At 48.7% G+C, this 20578-nt stretch overlaps 8 protein-coding genes across 8 annotated transcripts; 4 read left to right on the forward strand and 4 right to left on the reverse strand.

Moving 5' to 3' along the window:
• Positions 1–159: 159 nt before the first annotated feature.
• On the reverse strand, positions 160–3889 carry BT62DRAFT_927180 (importin alpha re-exporter). The gene is made up of 13 exons (XM_043185193.1): positions 3643–3889; positions 3418–3588; positions 2963–3367; positions 2846–2908; positions 2680–2796; positions 2071–2631; positions 1884–2017; positions 1713–1828; positions 1501–1657; positions 1355–1446; positions 999–1302; positions 476–947; positions 160–416 (listed from the first exon to the last, which is right to left on the reverse strand). The coding sequence occupies exons 1-13, from the start codon at positions 3844–3846 to the stop codon at positions 411–413; spliced, it is 2802 nt and encodes a 933-aa protein (XP_043044972.1). The 5' UTR covers positions 3847–3889; the 3' UTR covers positions 160–410.
• A 132-nt stretch (positions 3890–4021) lies between these two features.
• Positions 4022–4897, forward strand: BT62DRAFT_883052 (inorganic phosphate transport PHO88; the record flags this gene model as incomplete). The annotated part of the gene is made up of 7 exons (XM_043182732.1): positions 4022–4070; positions 4128–4237; positions 4290–4326; positions 4387–4406; positions 4456–4524; positions 4576–4780; positions 4824–4897. 7 exons carry the CDS (start codon positions 4022–4024, stop codon positions 4895–4897), a joined length of 564 nt encoding a protein of 187 aa, XP_043044973.1.
• Positions 4881–7339, reverse strand: BT62DRAFT_961368 (BRF1-domain-containing protein). The gene is made up of 7 exons (XM_043188592.1): positions 7202–7339; positions 6968–7145; positions 6844–6915; positions 6584–6792; positions 5570–6533; positions 5477–5517; positions 4881–5401 (listed from the first exon to the last, which is right to left on the reverse strand). Exons 1-7 carry the CDS (start codon positions 7202–7204, stop codon positions 5045–5047), a joined length of 1824 nt encoding a protein of 607 aa, XP_043044974.1. The 5' UTR covers positions 7205–7339; the 3' UTR covers positions 4881–5044.
• Positions 7340–7731: 392 nt separating this feature from the next.
• On the reverse strand, positions 7732–8442 carry BT62DRAFT_916476 (uncharacterized protein; the record flags this gene model as incomplete). Its single annotated transcript, XM_043183993.1, has 5 exons — positions 7732–7906; positions 7959–8202; positions 8246–8286; positions 8310–8383; positions 8428–8442. 5 exons carry the CDS (start codon positions 8440–8442, stop codon positions 7732–7734), a joined length of 549 nt encoding a protein of 182 aa, XP_043044975.1.
• A 623-nt stretch (positions 8443–9065) lies between these two features.
• On the forward strand, positions 9066–12435 carry BT62DRAFT_961370 (uncharacterized protein). The gene is made up of 13 exons (XM_043188593.1): positions 9066–9250; positions 9361–9384; positions 9441–9490; positions 9540–9570; positions 9621–9937; positions 9989–10589; positions 10642–10647; positions 10706–10797; positions 10847–10949; positions 10999–11202; positions 11252–11457; positions 11517–11648; positions 11699–12435. The coding sequence occupies exons 1-13, from the start codon at positions 9142–9144 to the stop codon at positions 12329–12331; spliced, it is 2508 nt and encodes an 835-aa protein (XP_043044976.1). The 5' UTR covers positions 9066–9141; the 3' UTR covers positions 12332–12435.
• A 76-nt stretch (positions 12436–12511) lies between these two features.
• On the forward strand, positions 12512–14519 carry BT62DRAFT_942446 (farnesyl-diphosphate farnesyltransferase). Its single transcript, XM_043187830.1, has 5 exons — positions 12512–12885; positions 12942–13156; positions 13206–13791; positions 13843–13968; positions 14019–14519. Exons 1-5 carry the CDS (start codon positions 12655–12657, stop codon positions 14304–14306), a joined length of 1446 nt encoding a protein of 481 aa, XP_043044977.1. The 5' UTR covers positions 12512–12654; the 3' UTR covers positions 14307–14519.
• On the reverse strand, positions 14493–16690 carry BT62DRAFT_927190 (uncharacterized protein). Its single transcript, XM_043185194.1, has 4 exons — positions 15970–16690; positions 15779–15918; positions 15597–15720; positions 14493–15541 (listed from the first exon to the last, which is right to left on the reverse strand). The coding sequence occupies exons 1-4, from the start codon at positions 16653–16655 to the stop codon at positions 14854–14856; spliced, it is 1638 nt and encodes a 545-aa protein (XP_043044978.1). The 5' UTR covers positions 16656–16690; the 3' UTR covers positions 14493–14853.
• Positions 16691–17139: 449 nt separating this feature from the next.
• BT62DRAFT_1000732 (uncharacterized protein) lies at positions 17140–20191 on the forward strand (the record flags this gene model as incomplete). The annotated part of the gene is made up of 14 exons (XM_043176667.1): positions 17140–17160; positions 17527–17587; positions 17644–17725; positions 17787–17865; positions 17933–18271; positions 18432–18479; positions 18538–18637; positions 18679–18819; positions 18886–19004; positions 19048–19063; positions 19121–19287; positions 19335–19454; positions 19513–19770; positions 19823–20191. 14 exons carry the CDS (start codon positions 17140–17142, stop codon positions 20189–20191), a joined length of 1920 nt encoding a protein of 639 aa, XP_043044979.1.
• Between the last annotated feature and the right edge of the window lie 387 nt (positions 20192–20578).

A 20578-nucleotide genomic window follows, 5' to 3' on the forward strand; every position in this document is an offset into this window, starting at 1 on the left:
CTTTACTCCTATCATCGCTAACTGTTTTCTTTGCAGCAACAGAGTAGTAGACCAAACGCTCATTCTCAACACTCGACTCACCACGACCACATAATGAACTGCCACCCTATTAGTAGATCGGGTATTAAGGTATGCTCAGTATTCTTGAAGAGCGCAATGTTACACGATACATGAACATGGTTCGGTACTCAAAACTAGGATGTTCTTTTCTCCACAACAATGTATCAAATAGCAAACTCAAGACGGATGCATACACATCATGTTACTTCGTCCCTCAACCAAGTCGCATTTAAATGCCTTAGCTAACCCATTCCTATAAACCCATACTCTGCAAAAAAGGACCCACGACCTCCCGGTCTGCAGAAGAAACAAGCACCCCCATTTTCTGCCTATCCATAGCCATCAGACGCTCAGCAAGGTATTGTTTGGGATTTCGGACGTATGCAACAGGGTCATCAGGCGCTGATTCTGACGCAGCGAGACGCGAAAATGCGGCCTGGTAGCCTGCCGTCGCCTCTTCATAATCAATCTCTGTCAAACCCACGGCAGTGTCATCCTTCAGACCCTCAAGATATTGCGGCTCATTGAATTGCCTAACGAGGACAGTGAACAGCGAGGACCATGTCCGAACGCTCGGTTCAATCAACATGTACTGTGTGCCGGTGAGCAATCGAGTAAGTCCAACAACAGCAACTTTGCGGTCCTTGATAGGAATTCTAGAGGCCTCAGGAAGGATGAAGTTAATGAGGATCTGCGACCACAAGTTGGGCTGTATGCTCTCAATGGTGCCGATGATGAAGTCGACTGATAAGCCACCCGGAACTTCGATCGCGATGGAGAACAGTAGGAATTGGGTGAAGAGATAGATAAACTTGTCCGTTTTGGTCGCCTGCATTCGCTTGAGTATTGTCATAATAACATCCCTGAAGTACTGCTGAAGGCTGGCACTAGAATACCATCAGTCATCAGGCAAGAGGTGCAAATGAGAAGCCACGTACCCATCAACGTATCGCACGACTGCTTGAAGAAGTTCGAACCCCCAACCGTCATTTTGTTTCGAGGGTATCAGACGTTGTTGAATAACACCGAGCACTGTCGCAATCTGCCTGTTCGCAACCATCTGTGCGCTATCACGTGAGAGGTATGCACTCAGCAGCTTAACAAGTCCTGGAATGCTGCCTTTCTGTTGCCAAATGGCGGGCATGAGCAGAAAGGGGAGCAAGCTTCGATATTCCGTAGGCACATCCTTTGAATGCATCTCAAGCATCTGGGCGAGAAGCTGGAAGACATAAGGAATATACTCTGTATAAAAGCGGTTAAGATCGCAAAGTCAAACAGGTATGTTTTTACGCACGGTCAATGTCCTGTTGCAGGATAACTGTAAAGGGACCAAACAGCACTTGTTCGAAAGTTGTCAAGTTGGCTGGATTTACCCGTGCTATGAACCTAACGAGGTGTTAGGTGGCGCCAACCAAGCCAAGAACAGGAAAAAAAACAGACCTGATGAGGCCGGATATGCTTTCAAAGATGTATTGGTCGAATTTAGGGTTACTGGGGTTCTTGGAGATGACACCCAAAATTGCTACGAGACGAGCAAGTGTCTGTTCATATCCAGGTGCCAGACCCTCACGAGCTGTGAAGATTACACGCATAACACCTTAGACAACGGCGTGTGAGTAAACTACAAGAGACGATCAAACGAAATGACTCACATTTCATTAAATGGTCGTTCTCTGCCATCTTCTCAGGTGTTTTGGCGGATTCAATTTTTGTCAGTAAAGCATTGAGGAGATCAGCAGCAAAGTCGTGGATGTCAGTCTGAGTAAACCTTTGCAAGATGGACATTATCAATATTGGTATGACACAACAGGACCCGGACGCACAGCAGCTGACCGCCCTGCTTGATGAAAAGAATTCGGTCGATAGTGATCGCGGCATAAGTACAGCAAACATAGTTGGCTGACCCAAGATGGCGAATAAGAAGTGGCAATACAGACATCAGTTGAGGCTTCGTGAGCTGCAACAAAAGCCGTCAAGAAGATTTACGCATCAGAGTAGTACGGCACCTACTTGATTTCGGAAAGTGTAGAGAAATCGGATAGCATCAACTTGAAGAATAGGGTGAACAGAGCCCGCAGATGCTTCCAAGTCTTGGAAAACGTGTTCAGAAAAGAATTTGATCACGTCGACAAGTGTGTTCGTCGATGTTACACCTTGTTGGGTAGTCGACCCCTTTGTGGCAACAGCTGTTAGCAGATAAATGGCGCTGTCTTTGGCTCTCCAGTTTTCGGTCTTATTTGCTTCATATCGTTTCAGACCTGTCTCTATCCATTTTCCGACGATTTCAGTGGTGGCGGTCTCATACCCGCTGGATACCAGGGCTTGAAGCACATCGGCCGCCGAGTGACGTCTCGTAGCTAGATCGGTTCCAGCGGAGGAAAGCGAGAGGTCAAGACGTATGTACTCCAGAGGGTCATCCTCAAATTGTTCAACATCATGCTCTCGAAGAGAAGTGTTGGGAACGACTACCCCTTCCACTAGGGAGGAAACAATGTTTGGCGAGGAGAAAAGAGGCTGGTAGTGACCCGATCGGATAGCAGTCGAGATAAATCGAAGTGCTTGAGAAACCAGCTAATGCCGATGAGTCTCAGTCAACATTAATATGAAGAGAGGCCCTACATGGTCATCGCTTATGTTTGGTAGCTGATTCGATCCCACTAAACTCCATACGCCTTGCACCAGTGTCTGCACGGCTCCAGACTGTTGAAGTTGTTCAGGATAGAGTTTGAGGAAGAGCTGAAAAATCGATGAGCTAACGGCAATGTGTGGTTAACAAAAGACCTGCCTCTGCGATTTCGAGAATTCTGGTCTTGATCTGTGCGGGAAGCGATGGAGTAGGGTCGTCTGCCTGAACGCATACAAACAGTGAGATGTGTGAATCGGTCCAAAAAAATTAACTTACTTCTCCTCTGAGCTCTTGGGGATTCCAGGGCATGAAAGTGTGGAACCAGCCTTGTGTTGTTCCAAAGAATTCGGCATGGGCATCCTCTATGGCAGGCGGGAGATCTTGACAAGTGAAGTCGTGGAAGATCTCAACGAGCAACACCATGCACTGTGCCAATGTCGTGTAGTTAGAAGTGGGTGTCGTCAGAGCGGGATTCGGACTAGGATCAGAAAGGAGAAGGGTTGCAGTCTGTCGGAATAGCTGGAGGAATGGATCCATGAATTTTGAGAAGACGAAGTTGATCTCGGTGAAAAGCTGGTCGGAGCGGACGTGTGCGCGCCACTGGTTAAAGATCGAGTGCGCTGTTTGTAAAACGCCATAATTAATGTTATAATCCGTTGCAGACAGTGATGACACCAGTTGCTTATGGAGACAATCAGTGCGCGATAGGACAAACCTACAAAGAAACATACATCAATGAGATTTGGCCATTTTTCGGGAAAATCCAGCTCTGCTATGAGAGAGACAGATTCGGCAACTTGGGCACGTATTGCCTTGTCCGATGGGTTAGATAGTGCAAGCATAGCTGGCACCAGCTCGGACCTCAAGACGACCTTGTCCTGCTCGGTGAGTGGCTGAACATCCTGCAAAGAAGAGGGGTCAAAACACGAATCAGAGGAGAAATGCGGCATTCTCACTTCCTCCCATTTCAATTTCGCGATGTTCTTGAGATATACACTCCCCGATAACCTGACGGCGCGTTCTTGGGACTGGTCGAGTACTAGGCTCAAAAGATGGGAAAGAAATCCCTGCTGGGCACTGAACGCGTCAAGACTCTGTTCAGCTTGCTTTCTAGTGGCGGGATTGAGTGAGGCAAGGAGGAGCTGGGGAAGGTCGGACATGGAGGAAGCTGTACGAGTTCAAGATGCTCAAGCGCAGAAGAACCGTTCTCGCCTTGGATGACATCATTTCCGCGTTTGGAAAAATGCAAATAAGCAACAACTCCACGTACGCTTTTTGGTAGACGGTCATCACCGCTGCCGTCGTCGCCCCTCTCTTCTCTGTTAGTAGCCCACAATGAACGCTGGCATACAGAATCTCGTTATATCCCTTGGGGCCATGCAAGGTATTTTTTACCCACACTGCTTCTTTTCTGGATCCAATTTGGTTATCTGTCTCTCAGTGGCCCGAAAAATTCCCTTCGACGATCCGGATATCCTCAACTACGCACGAATTGGATACCTCGCGACCCAGTTCATCATATTGGGCATATACTACTATATTTCTATGACAGTGTGTTACATGCTGCGTGCACGCGAATTTCACTGAGCATTGGGCTATACAGATTAAGCGGAAAAATGATCAGACTGTTCTTAAATACGGTGAGTCCGCCTTGACATTCTCGTTGTTTTTTCTTTGCGTTTCTCAATTAGAAGTGTTAGTGGAACCGTCAACCCCGATGGTATGTATCTTCATCAAAATCAAAGAGGCGCGCGTCTCATCCCCTTCAGTCTGGAGAAGAAGGGAAATTAGTGACGACAACTGTGCGGGACTACGATCTCGTTGAAACGTCTAAGCTGGTAATTACCTTCTATACAACTCTGCCTTCTGGAACTCATCATTCACCATAGCTGCGGTCGGTGTACCTGGGCATCGCGATGATGGGTTTCTTGCATGGCTACATGAAATTCACACAACCACTTTTCATTCAGTCCCTCATGGGTCTTAAAAATCTGTATGATGCCAAGCTCGTTGCTATTCATCTCTTTGGAAAACCAGCTGAAGGTGACTTGAAGCGCCCCTTCAAATCGCCTCCAGGATTGTTCGGAGGTAAGTGTCAAATTTTCTGACCTTGTTCATGCTCAATCATTACGTCCAGCTACTGGCCCTCAAACTGACAATGCTGCCATTACTGAGGCTGAGAAGCGTGTCGGATCCAAGAAGGAAGAGTAATTGCTTCCCTGCTATTTCTGTGATAAAATACATTATAATCGATATTGGTTTCTCTTTATTCTAAGTGTGGGAGCGGAAGAATCTACAAATACATCGAAGTAAGCTAATTATACAAGTGCACTTGGTGTCCACTGTACATGCAATTTTTTAGACTTCTTGTTCATAAGCATCGTCCCAACCAATGTTATCAGCTGCGGTGTCCTCGTCTTCTTTATCGTCATCCTTGTCATCTTCGGGTGGCGGTGGAGGAGGAATTGAATCTTCTTCAATGACCAGCAGGGCTCCGCCGCCTTCTCCGTCGCTCTTATTGTCCATCGTATACAAGTTGGCCTCGTCCTTCTCATCCAAAGTCGGGACAACCCCACCATCCACGAATAGATCCTTCAATGCATCGTAATTGATCCGCTTACTGTACTTAGGATTCTTCTTCATCATATTCTTCACGCTCTCAGCAGTCGTCGCCCCATGTGCAGTTGTTGAATCCCGAGGCTTCGTTTTTCGGCGCTGCGACAAGTAATGAAGATTTCATAAGCACCGCCATAGACGAAAACATTCCTCCCACTACGGGTTACAACTCACCTTCTTGCTTCTGGTGGTAGTATTTGACTGATCGCCTTTAGCTGAAACATCCGCTCAACAGGATAGACAATGTAACGACAACCGAAGGCTTACCTGCCAATGCTTCCAGGTAATCTCTGTTTAACTCCACCCATACACGTTCTTTGATCTTTACCTCCTCTTCGCTTAGCAGGAACCGATCGAGCTCTTCTTCGTCAAGTCCCGTAAGCTCGTCGACAACACCAATTTCTGCTAATCGTCTCTGCTCTGCCTCATCTAGAGCGCCGCTCAACATGGCCCCTTGAGGATTCTGGAGATATGCCGAGACCTCCTCTGCCACGACAGTTGACACTGTTTCGTCAATGGCATTGAGTGCAGGTATTGCAGGCATATCCAGAAAGGCAGGATCAATGGAAACATCATCGGGAGCAGGGTAGAAGAGAGGTGTTGGGCTCACTGTTGTTCCAGAGAGAATGCCTTCATTCAAGAGAGACGAATCAAAACCTTTGGCAGCCTGCTCAGACATCTCAGGAATGAGGTCTTCATCACTTTCTTCTCTTTTCCTTTTCCCTTTCCGTTTACCCCTCTTCTTTCTCAATTTCTCGAGGGCTTCTTCATCGCCCTCTCTGATCAATCGTTCCTCCTCTTCTTTTACCCGTCCTTTCGTAAATGCAGGTGGATCAACTTCCTCATCCAGCCACACGCTCCGAAAGTCACCGACGGTCAGTTCACCGCTTGGTGTGTTTTTGAATTCATCCAAGCGTTTCTTCAATGTTGTGTCGGCAATCTTTACGACTTGGACAATCTCTTCCATACTTCGTCGGAAGTTGTTCATTCTAGCGGCGAGTAGTAGTGCCGCACCGCAAATACCAGCGGGCCGTCGTCCACGAGTCATCCAATCACGGTCGAACCGTTGCACGAGCCGCACGGCATCTGTGGCAACTTTGTGAGTTTCGTCGCCAAATTCGAGTAATGCAGAGAAGCGAGATATGTAATGAGACGGATCGACAAGAGGAAGTCGAAGATTCAAAGTCTGCACTAATTGGAGATATGTATGGCCGAGTTCAAATACATTGACCTAGATGTACTGTCAATGTCACACACAACAATATCATACGAAGCACGTACTTGAAGTAGATCAGAGAAGTCGATGAGCATGTAATTCCGAGTCTCCTTCTGTCGACATGCGACATACAGACACACAGCGACGACGTTCATACTTTTGCGACCTTTTGTGAACTTGTGCTCTACAGCAAGCGTGTACATTCTAGTTGCGGCCAGACAGACGCTCTCTGATAGCTGTAGGACGTTCGCAATGTTCTGTATCTTCTTGCTAGCTAGGGAAATTGAGCGATGGAAGAAAAAAAGAGTTGAAAATGAAACCATACCATTGGCAATTGTTTGTTCTCTGCTCTCGGAATTTCCCCGATTGCCATACGGACCGCTCATCCTGGCATGAGCTACATGGTCACGTTTAATAAATCCTTATTATGATGTACAGAAGGTACTCACTTGAACCCAACCCGACAAAAGAACCCTGCACCATGGCCGCTCCCGAGCTGGTCTCTCCGAAGACGACCTCATTGACGATGGTGTTCTCCTCGACGACGGTCCCACAAGTAACACAGAATCCGTTTCCTGCAGCTGCATCGTACTCGATGACGGTGCCTCCACAATCGGTGCAAATATGCTGGAAGGAATGAATGATGTCAGTGAATGCCAGTCAGAAAAACGAGGTGTACAGACCATTTAAGAATATATAATTAATAAGGCGGATATATGCTCTTTATGAGTATCGTATAACAGCGTAGACGAAACTACGAATGGAAGACTAAACGAGAAAACGCAAGAATCGTTTTGGCCATAAAGTAGAGAGGAAAGAATTATATGAGTCACGAACCATCACGTCACGGCTGAGGACCACTCCTCAGCGCACCACCACGATTGATAATTGCTTTTCGGTGAAAACTAACAAATCCAAAAAATGTTTATTGCACTATACCATACTGACGTATAGTCGTTCGAATGCCGCTTTGGACTGATTCATGCCGTAGTCTTCAATGTTGAGCTGAGCTACATGTTTTCATTTTGTATACGCAGTTCTGATTGCTCATTTTATCAAGGAACTCTGGCATAATGTGCCCGATGGCGCCATGCAGACGTCCTCTCTTCAGCGACCCTTATGCTTGCTTATGCTTGGATTCCCTATGAAATTCGTCTCTCTGGTTCTCTTGATCTGCGTCTACGTCTGCACTGTTTCCGTGAGGGGATTCGGTTCATTGCCCGAGCCATATGTCATCTTCCCCATTTTTGACCATCATCTTCCTTTGAAGAATGGCAATCACCTTGTGGATCCTTCCTATATCCGAGGGTATCCCGAACTCTCCGTCTTGGCTTATATTTAGCTTCATTCCTATCTCCATACCAATGCACTGGATCGACGAGGACATACTGAAACATGCGTATTATTAACACGAGCGCAGTGTTTCTGTGCCTGACACACCCTGAGGAGAAGCCTTTGAGCACCAGGGTACGGATATCTGTGTCCGCCAACTGAATCCCCAATTCTTGCGCCACTGACCCGAACTCTGAGCCATTCCAAGGAAACTCAAATTCTGAACTGATGGCCACGTGTACGATGAATTTTCTGACCAAGTATTTGGGCATTCCAAGCAATGCAATGCCATCCTGGCTCGAAGAAGTATTCGGGCTATCCTCCCGGACAGCCATCATATCATGGTTCATATCTGGGATATACGTCAGTGTTACGGGCTCCCAAGCAACCTTTACCTGTCATCAGCGGTGTCTTTTGTGAGGCTGGATCAGAGGCGCTATGGGACCGTCATTTACATACTTCATCGCAACAACAGGGTCATGCTTTGTCTTCCTCCAAAATAAACCAATCTCCGGGGTCTTTGTCTTATGGGGCTGTATACGATAAAGCATTTCGAATGAAGGTCACTTGGACACACAGCAACCTTATCCATGCCGGGCCTACAGAATTTCGGTGAGACATACCGTTTTCCAAAAGCAAGACCCCATAATCATTGGTGTGGAGGTTGTCAATGATACGAAAATTCGACGGCATGAACGCAAATTCGATTGTCGTCAAGACAGTTCAACCCCTTCGCTAAAGGCTGACGCCTTGGCCAATGCCGCTGCGAGATCAGAAACGGAGGAAAGATTACGTTATCCGCAGCTAAATCACGCCCTTGTGAAAAGGATCAACAGGGAAGTATGAACCTGCAGGTTGGTTACGGGCAAATTGGAGCTCTGACAGGGAGCGCATATGGGGCGGAGCCGTCAAAATGAAGGTTTTGAACTCCTCTGGAAGGACAACAGAGGACAGGAAGGCGGTGTAACTTCCGAAAGACGTCAAAATGTGTCTCCGCAGCATGTGTAAGGTGTTCATCAAGAAAACGGGAACCTGTAATAGGAGAATTATTGTCACGATTTTGGAGAAAAAGAATCAAAAGCGATGAATGAACGATGCGAAGAGATGTATGAAAGATAGCAATGTGTGATGGAAAGACATATGAGGACCGGATGTCAGCAAAGTTACTGAGAACGGAATCCGGGGCCCTTATATACATTTGGCTCCTTTTGTGTTATTATTTTCCCATACAAGTGTGAAATAAAGAAGCCATAGGGTAGATGCACTTTGCTTCCTCCTCCTGTCCTCACGAATGCCCGCCGAAAAAACGAAACTGAAACGACGCGCCAGTCGCCGAGAAGTAGACGAGTTCAAATTCGACGGTACCCACGCACGGGAGCTCGAGCAGAAACGGAACCGAGGTATGTTTCAGGGCCTCTCCGTCGTGTCGCAGTACTCACCGTGCCACCGCGTCTTATAGGAGAGGTACGCCCTTTATCTTTGGTTATTTCTTGTCTATCTCACAGATAATATCAGGTCTCGTGTGCCGAATGTCGTACGGATTCGAGCCTTTATTGCGATCATCGCACCGAGTCTAATTCATACTTGCAGGCAGGCTCAAGATAAAATGCGACAAGCAAATTCCCTGTCAGTCTTGCCAGGTATATTCATCCCTCGTAATGTGCGGACCGCCGCTCATTTTCTTCGTAGCGAAGGGGCTGCGCAGCGCTATGCCCTAATGGTGAGCCAACTGAGCCACAATCGTTACCTGCAACGCTCAGTATTGTGTAGGTAGTCTGGCAACTGGTCAGGGCACCCGTTTCGTCCTCGCAGCTACGGAGCATCTCCATCGCAGAATTGCTAAGCTGAGCGGCAGAATACGACAGCTAGAGGACGCCCTTTCTTCGCTACATTCACAGCATTCAACCGACCGGCATCCACTTTTACAAGATGAGCTCATTTTCAACGAAGAACATACAACAGAAGAGAACAACGTCTCGGATGATGCTACGGCACAACCACCTGCAGACGTTATTGACGCGTTTGGAACACTGTCTATCTCTGACCACGGGATATCGAGGTTCTTTGGGCCAACAGGAGGGTCAGAGGTGAGCAGCCCATCCTCTTGCTGTCGATGTCGATGTCTCACTCCGGTGTAGAGCCTTTTGATAGCCTCGTCACCCTCTCCAGCAAGTAGCGCCCACAGCCCTGACTCAAAGCATGCCTCAGTCAGTCCTACCAATTCTGGCCACTCGACCGATTTCTCTCTGTTCTCGCAGTCTTTTCCTTTTACGCCTATGGGTCGATCTGAAGACGTCCAGGATATGATTCGCACCCATCTACCTCCCTGGGAGCGTGCACAATCTCTTGGGGAAACATATTTTGAGCAAGTGGCCTGGATATTCAGAGGTGTCACCCGCCAGCAGCTCATTGACGACATGCTACCTGCGATATATCGCAAGCAGCCTTCAGAAGAGTTCGGGGGTCCGCATGATTTATCTCTTATCTTTATGATTTTTGCTATTGGTGCGCTCGTGGAAAGTGAACCCTCAACTACTTATGCTGAGCACTACCATCAAATCTCGCGGGCGGCTATCTCCCTACAACCGGTGTTAGAAAAGCCTTCCATCGTCACTATCCAGTGTCTACATCTTATGAGTATTTACAATGCCATGAGTGGGAGCGACACCACTAGCGAACCAAGCATGGAGATGACTTGGTCTCTCATCACCCTGGCTGCTCATCTATCTCAAACGGTTGGTCCGTAGTGTTTCCCTCAGTAATCGTATGCTGAACTTGTCTTCTTAGATTGGGTTACGTGCGTGTAGTCATACATTTCCAAGCTATGAGATTGACCAGAATGAAAAACTTCATAGATCGAGACAGTGAGCGCTGGGGTTTGCCAGTGAAAATGGTCCAACGTCGCCGAATATTGTTCTGGGACCTCTTCGTCGCAGACGTATGGCAGGTAGGTAACAATCCAGGGTTACGACGCAACTCTTACGCCCTATCTGCAGAGCCTCAATACAGGAAGACCGCCGTCATTTTCTCTCGCATATATCGACTGTAGTTTCCCCCAATACGACGATCAAAAGGACGGAGGTTCGCCTGGCTGGGAATGTGAGTGGCTCCGTGCAACCTTGGGCTCAGCTGATAATTCGCGTCAAAGTTGAAATCTGGCAATTCCGTTTCGCGTCCGAGTGTGTTGCCGAAGTAACCGCACGGACATTGACCGCTGAGGCCCCCAGCTATAACACTATAATGGAACTTGATCGAAAAGTGCGCGAATTTCCATTGCCGACAGGAATGGCAGAGAAAAATGATCTTGGAACATCATTTCAAAGATGCGTCCTCGACCATATACGTGAAACGGGTATGTTATCTTTATTACATGCAAGGGAGAAGCTGACATATTTACGAAGTTCTCATGTATATCCATCGAAGTTTTTTCGCACAGGCTATCATCGAACAGCCTGTCAACCCTCTTAAAAGTACCTATGCTCCATCATTTCTGGCAGCCTATCGCTCGTCTGCGACGATACTTAAATCTGTTCGTGAACAATTCACCATGTGGCCAAATTCATGCGCAAGGTTCTGGACCATGTGGACTTTCGCGTTCTCAGCGGCTGTATGTCCTAGGTTACCTGACTCTCTCATACGCGTGACCGTTGAATTTTCGTTGCCTAGGTGGTTTTCGGTACCGTCGTGACCAGGGGTCCCAGGTCCCCCCTGGCCACTTCTGCCATGACGGAGCTTGAACAAGCCTGTGTTCTTTTCTCGAAGGCGGCTACACATAGCAAGCGAGCTTCAAAAGCCCTCGTGAGTCTATTTGATGATTTGGAGGGATAGTTCTGACCGGATTATGCCAGCCAATCCTCGTCAAGCTTAGTGAAAAAGCACGACACGCGCTTGCTGCGGCCCAACACGAATCAATGCCCCTCTCTGTTGATAAAGACGGTCTCTTGTGGAATATTAAGCAAGAAGACGCGGACGACGAGCTGTCTATATTCGCAGGTCACACGCGATTCGTCTCGGCTAAGAGACTGGCGAAGTCATCGAGGGATTTCGAGCATGGTGCACCTTTCTCTCAGTTCTCGAATGTAGGTGACGGTACTCAGCTTGCGCCACTACCATCGATGTCTGGGACCCAGGTTTGGTCTAGGCAGAGTCTACAACGTCCTTCGCGCGAATCAGGGTATATGCCTGCAGCTGACCGCAGCCTTCAGTATTCCTACTCATACGACCGGAGTCGTCCAGCTCCATCTGATTCTGGATATGGATATCCGTCTTCTTACCGAAGTACTCAGTACAGTCCACCCTCGCAGTTCCCGCAGATGTATCCACCGCCTTTTAGTTCCAGCTCCCAGCCCAACGTCCAACCTGGCAACCCTGCACTAGCTGATTTGGGCTTAGCAGCGCGGGATTCTCGACTTGATGAACGATGGAGTTCATTTATGCAGGATTCGGGGCTACTTGACGATGTCGGGTTTAGGAACCATTAGTATGACGACTAATGTCTGAGATAGCTGATAAAATAAGTCCACCTAATAGTCTGGCTTTCGTGTTTGTAACTTTTATTTTGTAAATGGAATGAATTCAGCTTGAGCTGGCGTGATGTCACTTTAAATGTAGTAGGCACTGTGGTGCGTGGCGGTGTTTCCGTGCTCCTGACCAGGCGACGCGTCCGGTTTAACGGTCCGCGAAGTGAAATTTCAGTCGTACCATCCTTTGGAAAAAATCCTTGCCTTGCCCCTTTCCTTCCCCTTCCGCATCCTGCGTCTCTCTTTCATTGATTCTTTTTCCTTTCGTCTTTATCTACACGACCATGGGTATCGCGACGTGGCTTGCTTTGCTTCTTACACACCCTACAGAGTTCCGGACGCTCTTACAGTTCAAGCTGTATCACGAACACAAGAGAGATATCACCCATGTGAAGGAGCATGCAACGAGCGGATGGGACAGAGAAAATATGCGCAAGTGTTGGCATTTTCTGGATCAGACAAGCAGAAGTTTTTCGGCGGTCATCAAGGAACTTGATGGTGACTTGGCGAGAACGGTCGGTGTTCTAAACCATTCAGAATATCACATCCTTTTACTGATCTCACAATTCAGATATGTATGTTCTATCTTGTACTGCGTGGTTTAGATACTATCGAGGACGACATGACCATCCCCGACGATGTCAAACAACCCATGTTGAGGTCGTTCCACAAGCATACCATTACCCCTGGCTGGAAATATGATGGATGTGGACCCAAGGAAAAGGATCGGCAGTTGCTAGTCGAATATTACTGCGTTGTGGAGGAGGTTAATTCGTTACTGCCAGCGTAAGCTCTATGGTCTTTGTTTCTCCACTATTTTTCCGACTTCCTGCAGGTACAAGGCTGTTATAGTCGATATCACCGAGAAGATGGAGAACGGCATGGCAGATTACGCGCACAAGGCCGCCACAACGGGGGAAATCTACCTCGGGACCACTGAGGAGTATGATCTCTATTGCCATTACGTCGCGGGTCTCGTGGGCGAAGGATTGTCTCGTATCTTTGCTGCTTCAGAGAAGGAGGCACCTTGGCTCGCGTCTCAGCTCGAGATGTCAAATTCTATGGGTCTCCTTCTTCAAAAAACCAACATCATTCGTGACTATCGCGAAGATGTTGAGGAGAAACGGTTTTTCTGGCCCAAGGAGATTTGGGGACAGTATGGATTCGATGAGATTCACGAGCTATATGCCCTGGATCGATCAACGAAAGAACGCGCGCAGTGGGCTCAGAGTGCCATGATTCTGGACGCGATGCGGCACTTGGTCGATGCGCTCGACTACCTTCGGGTGCTGAGAAATCAGACCGTATTCCACTTCTGCGCCATTCCCGCTACTATGGCCATTGCGACTCTCGAGCTGTGCTTTATGAACGCGGAAATGTTCCAACGAAATATCAAGATTCGTAAGGCGGAGGCTGCTTCTGTAAGTCGCCCTGAATGTTTTTGGCATTCTATTTATTTGAATTCGGCGTAGCTTATCATGCGGTCAACAAATCCACGAGAAGTAGCATATATATTCCGGGATTACTGTCGTAAGATTCACACCAAGGCAGTTCCCCAAGATCCCAATTTCTTGAGGATAGCCGTGGCATGCGGAAAGGTACTTCGTAATCCCCTCTCGTCGCGGTTCTCGCTGACGTCCCTTTTCAGATTGAGCAGTGGTGTGAACATCATTATCCTTCCTTCGTTCAAATCAGCTATTCTGGCGACGGGGCGTCTCATCAACTGGATCCCGAGGATGCCAGGTCACGCATTGTCCAGTTGGAGAGTAAGCTGGCGAAGGAGCTATCTACGAAGAAGCGAGCGCAGGCACCCCAAGCACCGGAGGGGTTACCATGGGAGCTCTTCATGTATTTGGGCGGTGCCGTCTTAGTGATTATTGGGTTGTCGGTGGGCGTGATTTGGGCAGTACTAACGCTCTTCCCGGACTCGCGATAAGTGCTACCCATATACCACTAACTTATTTCTTGTGTAATCGTACGACATTATCATGCCTTGGACAAACCCCAGACAACGAGGTGTCAAAGAGCTTGAGAGGTCGGCAAGGTATAAATGGCTACAGATATAAATGGCTATTAGATGATTCAGTTCGGAGGCTCATCATTATATTTTGAAACGACAAACGGAGGACAGTGATGCGCCACCAATTACAAGTGATACTCCATCAGCCGCCACAGCAAGTGCTCCTTAGTAAGCCCATCCGTTTATGTATTCTTGAATATGAAAGTATTACAGGTTCCGTATAGATATAGGCTTATACGTACAAAAGAATGTGAGCCTGGGGACAAAAACAGTGGTAGTAGAGTGAACGAGAAGGATATAACAGTGTAAGGAATCCAAGTGTAGAAGGTATACGTAGGGTTGGTTAGATATATAACAGCGACAATACATACCATGACGAAAAAATACAAATAGAGAAAGAGAGTAAAATGATGGATAGTCTCAATCAAACCGACCCGGTATAGCGAAATGAAATATAAAGGCGTTAGAGGGCAATACCGCTTGACCTGTACACCATCCCCGTCCCTGTTCTCGGTTTTGGCTTGCTGTTCAACGACCCGCCCATGACGCGCGGAACGGGAACGGCAGGTCGGTCTCGTCCAACCACGGCTCTAGGCAAATGTAGTGTTTTCGGCGCGCCCGTAAACAGACTCTGCGTCCTCTTCCGCGCTCCCTCCCCTTCCCCCTTCACAGGCAGAGGTGTCACTGTCACTGTCTTTGCCGGTCGCCGTATTGAACCCGTTTTGGGATTAGGCAGGGAAGGCAGCGATTTATCGCGATCAATGAAAGTCGACTTCATTGACGGCGGGCTTGAACTAGTGGTGCTCTTCGCAGGCGAGTAAAGTTCATCTTCCTTCATAAGCCCCCCTCGGAAGGCCCTTTCAAAACCTCGCAATGAAACCGGCGGTGGATTGCATGACGAGGTCGACGAGGAAGAGCCACGAGACCTTGGAAGGGACACACCAAAAGAAGAGGGTGGTGGGTAGTAGGAACTTGTGGAAGAAGATCTCGCCACCGTTCCCGATGACATCGTAGACCGCCAACTTAGGCTGGTAGTCGAAGACCTGACTGTACGCAGGTTCTTCTCAGAGAGTGTCGAAGATGGACGACAGGATGACAAGTTCAACGACGATATTTTCCTTGTCAGTTCCGAGGGCGCGTCTTCATCTTCGCTGATACGGGAAAAAGTCAAAAGGACAGCAATGGAAGCACAAACGAGGTGGGTACCTATCGCTCCAGCCTAGGCCTGTCGTCAAACCAATACCACCCCTCAACAGCCTACCGTCTCTGTGTCGAACTCTGCGTCGGGGAGTATCTCGATTATCTTTCAGAATCGAAGACTTGGACGTATCTAGATGAGATGACAGCTGCTGTCAGGCACAGCCAACAATCATGATTCGCGAACTGACCAACGCTAACTATGCTGGCTCGTGGATCCATCATGACGCCATCCTCACTCACCAACAGTGAATCAACCGAGTTGATGGACTGGGCACCAGGCAAGAGTGTCGAGTTGGGGGAGAGCAGGCCATGTTTTACCATGAGATGGCTGGAGAGGAGCTCGGAAAAAAAAAGAAAGAAGACTAGACATGCGACTCACGGTAGTGGCGTATGCAGATCCAAGCTGGAATCCGAATCGGTTCTTTCGCCTTCCAACTCTCGTTCCAACTCCCCATAATCATCAATGAAGTCTGTCTCCTCCCACGTTGTTGCCTTACTGGATCGGTCGTATGGCAGCCCTATTGGTGAGGAAGTCCGTCTACTCGTCGAGGCCGATGACAGAGCCTTGGATGTCGAGGTGGAGCGGAGGGAGAAAGTGGTGGAAGCGCTTCGTCTCGGCTTTGGTGTGCGAGAAATGATGGTGGTGATGTCTGGTGAGATAGCTCTATCCAGATTGCTGGCTGGAATAGCAGGGGTAGATTTTGATAGAGGTTTGGCGCTACGGGTCGGCGTGATTTTCTTGAATGAGTGGGTCGACGTGCTCTTTGACGAGTGAGGGCTAGGGAGAATACGCGAGGTGGTTAGTGCGTTGAGATCGTCGTCGCCGCCATCGTTATCGTCATCATTTGAAGGAAGGTCTTGCATAGAAATGCTGGAAAGGGAGTCATCACGGGCGCCAAGAATGCGTTGGCTATCTTGAAAAGAGAAGCGAGATGGTCCTGGCACAGGCGGTAGCGGTGTCGCGGGCGGGCGAGATGGTGGCGGGTTAATGGAGGTCGTCGGCGTCGGTGGAATGAACGAAGGCGGCACTGGAAACGACTCGAGTAGCAGGGGTTCCAGTGCCATTTTCTTCGACATGATTGACCACCGTAGACTTAAAGGGTGACTCAGTCACGGTCACACATAATATTTGATTTAGCCCACACCATAGCAGGCTTCGAATTTACCCCCATATACAATCCTCGTTTCGCAAGAGTATCGCGACATTTTGGCTGTTTCCAGGACTTTATCGAATTCGGCTACCTGCCTTGTAACCAGAGGCGCTCCCTCGAAGGCGCTTTGTCACCACTGCCGACCGGTCCACCCCCAGACTACTACAGTGCGATATCCATGGAATCCATTACATAACTCTCCTCAGAATCCAGGTACGTATCGCGGTACCTCTACGTCAAATTGGTCTATAGAAGAAACTGATATTTCCATCATCAATTTGAATGTTCCTGGTCACGGTAATACTGAAAGAGACTCAGAAACAGTCACAGGTTGACGGTTGGCCGAAGAGAACAGAGTATCAAACTCTTAACTATTGACAATACAGGATTCCAGGCTCATGCTTGGATTGGGTGCCCAGGTATGTTCTGCCGGCACGAGGTTCGAGACCCTCATTTGTGGATTCTACACAAATCTTTGCACCACGAGGAACACACAATAGCAAGTCTCCCACACGGTTGAACAGTATAAAATACGCTCATCATTAATAAACTGATAGTGTTTCCATCGCCGAGTTCGCCAGTTCGGATATAACCTTGTGGTTTCTTGTCAGTTTCTTGTATTCAGCGAATGTGGAAGACAAACGATTCAAAATGTTTTGGCGCTGAGATAAAGGACCCATACATCGGTAAACTGACTTGCCACCAAGTCGGAATAACTCCTAAATCTCGAAGCTTAGCAGGAGATGAAGGAAAGGGGACATTATGCTATACATCATTGTATATAGCAACGAAGGACCCTGTCTCAGCAACTGGAATCTCCCGAAAGCGGCGCAGCATGCTTCGACAGTTAGTGTAGGACACGCGCTGCGGCGTCACTTGTAAGTATCACCCTTGCGGTTAAGCATCGGAGACGGGCGACCACCGTTTGAGGGTGACACTGAACAAGGCGCCTATGCAACAGAATGACGGGAACGTCCTACGCCAGTAGCAGCGTTTGAAAATGATTTCAACTTCCATTTCTCTGCAAAGTTGGCCGCTGTTCAAGCTCTCGACTACGTTCCGTGGCAGACGGAGCAGCAGAAAAATCAATAGTTGGCGAATTCCCAAAAGACATTCGGTCACTGGTCAGGTTGAAATGAGTGGAAGAGGGATTCCAAGTGGGAAGCCTGCAGTACTGGATTTTATTTATAGGTGAAAATTCGAGGCACCGGGGCCGTACATGAGAGTATTCTAAGATTTGGAACATACGGCCGAAAAGCAGGCCTCCGCCGTTTCAGTAACTTATACGCGCCTTTCCGCCTTTCCACGTCACAGCACGACGTGTCCCAAAGGCCCATTTGTCTCCGCTTGTACTCCTTTCACGACGTCGACCTGTCTCCCCCCGGAGTCATTGGTAAAATGTTCGAATTCGCTGCATTCGTCGAGTTCGCGGCGAGTGATCTTTTCTCTAACATTGCTCTCGGCGGCCTCTTCATTTCCGGGCGGGAGTCTTCCTTTTTACTGGGATCTTTGTCGACGACTCTCTGTCACGTAATGAGGCTTTGGGCTACTTGTCCGCATTTCGTTTCTCAGTTCTCTGACCGAAAAGGATCCTATTGGAGTCGGGATTTTTAGATAGGGCCGCGCGCTACTTTGAGCGTTGACTAGTGGGTTTGCAACGCCCATCTGAATGCGTTCACCCTGTTCACAGTCGCTCGCCTTCTCGCTCAAGCTCAAGCTTCCAGATCGTATATGCACAGTGCCAGCTTTTTCCTGTTCAGTAATCGACGTTGATGGACAACTGGAATTGATCCTAGAAGAATCTTAGTACACCTCCGCCTGAAGCACGGCAAACACTCTCCTTCTACTCCCGATCCGCCGTCCTCACTGCCACTTGCACGACATATTATCACATTAGTACGTTGTTCCGTCTCTTGAAATAATGTCTGATAGAAAAGGTTTCCGCTGTCCCCGCGCCAACTTTGCACTCCGATCCACCACAACATTGGGTGCGGTGACGACGTGTTTACCATGCGTTCAACGCCATCTCTTGTTCGGCCTCTCTCGTTGGGAAGCTTCCAAGCTACTTATCAGATCAAGTTCGAGCTCAGATGGGCGGGCGCTCCACCATGAGGCATTCTGATCCTTGAAGACCCCGACGTCAGGGGAAGAGATTAGTTCTTGGCAATTAAACGCTCTTCGGGGTCCTGGGATAATTTTGAGCGCTCATGTGACGGCAGGGCGGATAGGCCGGGATGGCGCTATCGACGCTCGAGGCTGTCCAGTCCGCTTACTGAACTGTCGTGATCATTGTCTTTGTTCTTCAGCTAGACGAAATAACCGGTAGGTTCTGTCGCGCCCACGTCCTCATTCTGCTTTCTAGTTGATCGTATCGTCAAGTTTCCCGTTCAAAGCGAAAATCAAGACCACCTTTTTTATCTCTTCACAATACTGCGAAATCAAACGATCCTTCTCACGATGGCCATATCGGGTCTGGTTCGACTGTTCACTGTAAAACGTCCGGGCGGGTGAAAGGTAACCCCAGCGCACGTCTGGCGCCTCAACTGGTGCGTCATGATGCGAAGAGCTCGTTCCCCCCTACGATTAACGTGAGGCTAACGTCAGTGTTACCCATATATCACCCACGGGATGTTATCATGCCTGTTTTTATTCCCTCCTCCGCAAAGATCAATCCTCCACCTTGACGGCATTTGAAGGTACAGCGCCCGGCAGGGTATGCGCCTTGCCCTCCTGGACCAATCAGCCTTCATGATTTGATATCATAGAAGTAGATCACGAACGATAACAAAATCCGCTTCCGAGCTTGGCCCGTACTCATTTTCTTTCCTTTCTTGTTCCTCCCGTGTCCACTTTTTGCTTTTCTCGCGACACAGGTCGGGTCCGGAATGCTTGTGAATTTAACGGCTTTGGGGTGCCACTGTTCCGTGCCGGATCCATTTCTCAAGCCTCCAAGTATCCACCTTCTTTGGAGCCTCGCGTTGATGCTTTTCTCGTCATGGGTAGCGGACTCACCCGCTCATGGTTGTGAGGTATCCCCATCAGCACGTCGCGCGCATGCGCATGGGTGTTTATTTCCATTAGTGGCCACTTTGGGGGACTTCTGACACTGTTATGTTCGTGGCCCCCTCGTTATTGGTGATCACGGCAATATCGACATTCCTGACCGACGTGTCGGACGTGTGTTCTGTTGCTTTTGTAGGCGCCACGTCCTTGTTTGCATCACGGCGCAAGGTTGTTATCGATGGGACTGCTGTCCCTGCGTGGCGCCATAGGCTTAAAAGAGCCAGACTGTACCCGACATTCCGCCGGCACAATCCTTGCAAAATACTCTATGTCAACGACGCCGACCGCCCCGTGTCCTTTCTCCAAGGCGCGAATTCCCGCCCTTCATACCGCTTTTGGAGTCACTGCAAGCATGCTCGATATAGCCTCTCGTTTTGCGGCGCCTGATCTCCTACTTAAAGCGGATCATTCTAGAGCAGTAATTCAGTAGTGCTATAGAAAAACTCGACCCTTATGCTCCGGCACAAGCTCACGTTGGCGCTAGAATTAAGGTACTGGAGGCCGAACCATCTGCAATACAGCGGACATACGGAGCATACGGCTGTGAGAGTAGTCCTGTGAACTCGAAGTTTATGTCACATTTAGCAACACGTTTATCTATACTGCGTTTCTCACCCCGTATCTCGTTAACAGCGTCATGAGGAAGTTAAAAAGCCACATTTGGTGGAAGATGGCTAGGTGCGAACCAACCATAATAGCTCCATTTCACGCTGCCGCGCCGTGTTCCAACCATGGCCTGCAGCCGCTGCTATTCACGTCTAGTGCGGTCCCAAG

This window comes from Guyanagaster necrorhizus (assembly GCF_019112545.1).
Source record: "Guyanagaster necrorhizus MCA 3950 unplaced genomic scaffold BT62scaffold_3, whole genome shotgun sequence".
In the NCBI taxonomy this organism is placed as follows: Eukaryota; Fungi; Basidiomycota; class Agaricomycetes; order Agaricales; family Physalacriaceae; genus Guyanagaster; species Guyanagaster necrorhizus.